The sequence below is a fragment of the Macrobrachium nipponense genome, chromosome 22 (genome assembly GCF_015104395.2).
Source record: "Macrobrachium nipponense isolate FS-2020 chromosome 22, ASM1510439v2, whole genome shotgun sequence".
NCBI classification, from domain to species: Eukaryota; Metazoa; Arthropoda; class Malacostraca; order Decapoda; family Palaemonidae; genus Macrobrachium; species Macrobrachium nipponense.
The window spans coordinates 2,417,295-2,422,294 of record NC_087213.1 but is presented as its reverse complement, the minus strand read 5'-3'; the positions used below and the strand labels follow the sequence as shown (position 1 = coordinate 2,422,294).

The 5,000-nt window shown below is 39.8% G+C and overlaps 1 protein-coding gene across 1 annotated transcript; it reads right to left on the bottom strand.

Moving 5' to 3' along the window:
• Positions 1-1,144: 1,144 nt before the first annotated feature.
• Positions 1,145-1,897, bottom strand: LOC135198851 (uncharacterized). The gene has a single exon (XM_064226823.1). The coding sequence runs from the start codon at positions 1,895-1,897 to the stop codon at positions 1,145-1,147; it is 753 nt and encodes a 250-aa protein (XP_064082893.1).
• Positions 1,898-5,000: the final 3,103 nt, after the last annotated feature.

Here is a 5,000-nt window from a genome sequence, read left to right as displayed (position 1 = left end):
TACTAAACAAGCCGCAAAGGAGGATACATGGATACATCCCGAGTTCAAATTTAACCTTGCGGTTCGCCATCCAATTAAGATTAATGTGGCATTATTTTCCTGTGACATTTTTTTACTGTGACTTTCTTTACCTGTGAATTTTTTCACCTGGATTCGTTCTGACGCCAATTCCTGAGTGAATTCATCATAAACCAATCCACGCCTAATTTCTAAGGTCAAAGGTCACTCTATCTGATGCCTCTTAGGAAATTCTCGCCAAGCAGCCATAGCACGAAAAGTTATACCTCCCCGGCTATATAGTATTTGCCTTGATTCCGAAGTCTAAATCTGCTTTTTCCCGCCACTATTCAATTTCATTATACGCATGTCAGACCATCGATCTTTTTCTAATCGAACACGAGGAAGTTGCGCACTGATATATATATATATATATAATATATATATATATTATAATATATTATATATATATATATAATATCATCATATATATATATATATCTATATATTAATTTAGTTACACCCAATCTGTGAAATTGCCCATTCCATGAAGTGGGCTAACCACTTGCCCATTTCATGAAGTGAGCAAACTACTTGCCCAGTTCATGAAGTGAGCAAAACTACTTGCCCAGTTCATGAAGTGAGCAAACTACTTGCCCATTTCATGAAGTGAGCAACTACTTGCCCAGTTCATGAAATGGGCAAGTGGTTAGCCCACTTCATGAAATGGGCAAATGAACCCTTACCCATTTCATGAAATGGGCAGCCATGATGCATGAAATATATCTTTGGTACAAAAAGAACCTTTTTATATATGTGAATCTCGCGCTGCTGGACCATTAAAGTATTTCAGGAAGGGGAAAAACTAGCCAACACGAAAGGACTTTACTTAATGAAACAAGCTACTTTAAACACAACTTAGTGAAAGAAATATTACTAAAACTGAACAGCAATAAATACGGACATACACAAACTGGTTATATATTTTTTTCTTAGTATTGGGGTCAAAATAAGGAAAACTAATACAAATTATTGTAAGTTGAAAAAAAACTGTTGATAAAATAAAATACAATTTTTTTAAAACAGCTGTTTTAATCATTAAAAATATAGACAAGTTTCACGTCTATGTAAGCAATGGTCATACATATCAAACAAATTTACAGTAATTATTTGTCAATATTGTCACATGATTTGTGGCTGTGGCAAGCACTGTGCATCGAAGGCTAGCTTTCAAACAAGAACACCGCTTTGACAAGTAATTGCTCCTGCAAAGACATCTGTGGTATCCTTGGCCACCACACACACTTCCTGCTCGAACTAGTTCGCGAATACTTAACTGTTGTTTGGGGATATTTTCAGGCAAAAGTCCTTTGTACTGAACAAATTCGAATTGATTTCTGGCAAGTTTACCATTGATAATTCCACTTGTTGTGCCAATCACATAACCACTGTCTTCAACTGCTAATACAACACCTACTATGTTAGGGGGGTCTCCTTTACTACGGTTAAATTGAGACACCGGTATAGACACATTGTCTCCGACATCAACTGCTCGCATTGATCTAGTGCTGCGTGCTAACATTCGTTGAGCTTGCTTTTGAAGACCATACTCAGCTTCCTTTCTTGCCTGTTTTGCTGGATGCAGTACTTCGGTTGAGATATTTTCTTGTTCCATAGCAGGTTGCTGCTGAGAGTCTGCAACTGGATGTGGTTCACGTTCACATTCAGGGTCTACTGATATTAGGTCATCCCGAGCTGAATCTCCGGTAAGTGGAACTTCTATAAGTCTTTCAAGTTCTTCTTCAATAGCAGACGATATTTTGGTGATGAATGCATCTGGTAAATTTGACTTAAGACCACATCTTGGCTTGTTGCCAGTGAGCGCTTGATAGGGAGTCATCTTGATTGCCTCATGATATGAACTGTTCATGACCCACTGAACAAAACGGACACCATAACTCCATTTAGCACAATTATTGTCTCTTATCCATGCCATGAGCTTGAGTTTCATATCCCCATTACCTCTTTCAATAGATCCCTGACTCTGGGGATGCCGAGGACGCCCATACTAAGATGAGTTAAGGCCATAGTGAGGCAAGTTCTTGGATCACTTCAGCTGTAAATTCACGTCCATTGTCAGACTGAAGGATGTGTGGTGCACCTATATCCAAGAAGATGAAAAGAAGTTCATTGGCAACCTCAGCTGCTGTCTTTGATTTCAGGGGACGAATCACATGAAACTTCGTTAGATACTCCATATAGTGCAGAATAAAGCGATAACTTCCATCCTTCATAGTCTGCATGTCGACCAGATCTACTTGTCCTCACAATGCAAGATATATAGTGACACAATTGATCTTGGAATATTTCCATATTTTTCACACACCTCCTTGTAAGTCTTCTTTTCGCCACCATGGCCGGTGTTAATGTGGGCTTGTTGGATAATTCCTGTGACTGATTCTTTAGTTGCCATATATTTTCCATTCTTCTTTTTAACTGTTTCTATTTCACCAAAGGAGGCAATCTGAAAAGTTCGCAAGATGTGGTAGTGTTCTGTTTTAAGCGTCTGTCCAGTCTTTCCTCTCTTCAAAATGGCAATTAGTCTTCTCGTATTCAGTAGACCACAAGGCAGCACAACTTGCTATTTGTTCTTCCATGACTAAAGCTTGAAGGGGTTATACAAGATACTTTGAAAGTGCCATCATATATTATGTTAAAAGCGTTTGTATTACAACACTTAATAAAAGACTTTAAAACAACTTTTTCTGGTTTAACAACTAGTTTGGAACAAATTTTAAGATTCATGCATGAAACTGCCCATTTCATGAAATGGGCTAACCACTTGCCCATTTCATGAAATGGCAAGTGGTTAGCCCACTTCATGAAATGGGCAATTTCACAGATTGGGTGTAACATATATATATATAGCATCACGTTTTATATACTTCGGGATGGAAGGGTGGAAGCTAATTCACCGAAATATAGCCCTTAGCTTTAAACCAGTATCAAAAGGGCCTTTATATATATATATATATATATATATATATATTATATATATATACATATTGTGTGTGCATATATACACACAGACATACACACACACACACACACACACACACACATATATATATATATATATATATATATATATCATCAAAAGTAAAAGTATATCCAAAATTTATACATCATCATCGTACACACTACTGAATTAGATTTTACCTCTTAATACTATCTTTTCCCATGATCACCATTTTAATTTGGTAGTCACAAATTCCATCATGATGTTTGTTCGTGTGGTGTGTGTGTGTCTGTGATGCGCGCGCACTTGCCTTAGTAAGATAAAAGGAAAAAATGGGGCCGTGATTGTCCACCCCCCTCCCCTCCCCTTCCCTCCCTCCCTCCCCCTGTTCCCCGAATTTACACACGCGCCTGAAATCCGATATTTGCCGTGAAAGTTCCCCTGTTCCGACTTAGTTCCCCCTCAGTGGAGCTTCCTTTCCAGTCTTCTTCTTCTTCTTCTTCTTCTTCTTCCTCTTCTTCTTCTTCTTCTGGTTGGGGTGAACTTGTTGACTGACGAACACCTTACAAAATCTAAAGGAGGGGCAGGCAGGTGCACCTCCCAGAAATCTCCATCAACTTCTACTTTTCTGTTACCTGTTGTCGAGGTCTGTTGTCATTTCTGTTTATCGGGCTTATGGAATGTAATCGAATGTAAAAGTTAGGCCGAAGACCAAACAAGCGCTAAGACCTACGATGAGAGCATTCAGCGCTGAAAGGGAAATCGACAGTAAAAAGAATCGAATCTTTCGGGCCAGAGATATTCAGTTAAGAGTGTCGGGCTGTATGTATGTTCGTTTTAACTCAGAGGTCTGGTTAAACTTCGACGTACTTTTACAGCTCAACAGGAGCACTTGTTTGGAAAGGGTGAAGAAAAGACTGAAGGAAGCAAATCTGCCGTTATCTGTTGTCGAAGTGTTTTGTGTTTGGAAATTTATTGGGAGTCGAATTAAAAATTGAAAAAAAAGGACAATTGTGAGTTGCTTCATTTTAAAAACCTCGAAAGATGAGAGCATAGACATTTATGTAACGACACTTCCGTGCTTTCAAAGAAGGTAAACCTAAGTGGAATTAGATCATTAGATCAAAGGTTCACAATCTGAGAGAGAGAGAGAGAGAGAGAGAGAGAGAGAGTCACAAGTGAACATTGTGTGTGTGTGTGAGAGAGAGAGAGAGAGAGAGAGAGAGAGAAAGAGCGAGAGAGAGAGAAAGAGAGAGAGACTGTCACAAGTGAACATTGTGTGTGTGTGAGAGAGAGAAAGAGAGAGAGAGAGTCACAAGTGAACATTGTGTGTGTGAGAAAGAGAGAGAGAGAGAGAGAGAGAGAGTCACAAGTGAACTAGTTAGAAAACGAAAGTCACAAGTGAACATTGTTAGAGAGAGAGAGAGAGAGTCACAAGTGAACATTGTGTGTGTGTGAGAGAGAGAGAGAGAGAGAGAGAGAGAGAGAGAGAGAGAGAGAAAGAGAGTGCAAAAAAAGCTTGTAATTATAAAGCGGGAAACCACACAAAAGAAAACGTAATGCTGAGAGAGAGAGAGAGAATGCCAACACCGCACTGAGAGTCTGTCTTCCAGGGGCGACTGGCCCTGACTGACTGTCGGAGTCGTCAGTGCGACACCAGACAAGGCATCACATCTTGCCCAATATCCCCGCCAGTGACGTCACGAAGCCCTGACCGCGGGCGAAAGGTGCAAGAAGTCGGTTGCAAGCAACGGCATCGCAACGGTTTGCGGACGTCAACGGGTGCTTCGCTGAAGTGGGAGGTTTGTCAGATCTTGATATTTAATATTTGCTGTCTGCTTTTCGATACATGCACCGGAGAAAGAGAGAGAGAGAGAATAAAAAAAAAAACTTACATATATTACGCAGAACAACATAACGAGCGTAATGTTAGAGAGAGAGAGAGAATACTTGACTTCAGCGGGCTGTCGTGACACTTATGGCA

Coding starts and splice junctions, on each gene's coding strand:
- LOC135198851 (XM_064226823.1), bottom strand. CDS start 1,897: ATGACTCCCTATCAAGCGCTCACTGGCAACAAGCCAAGATGTGGTCTT.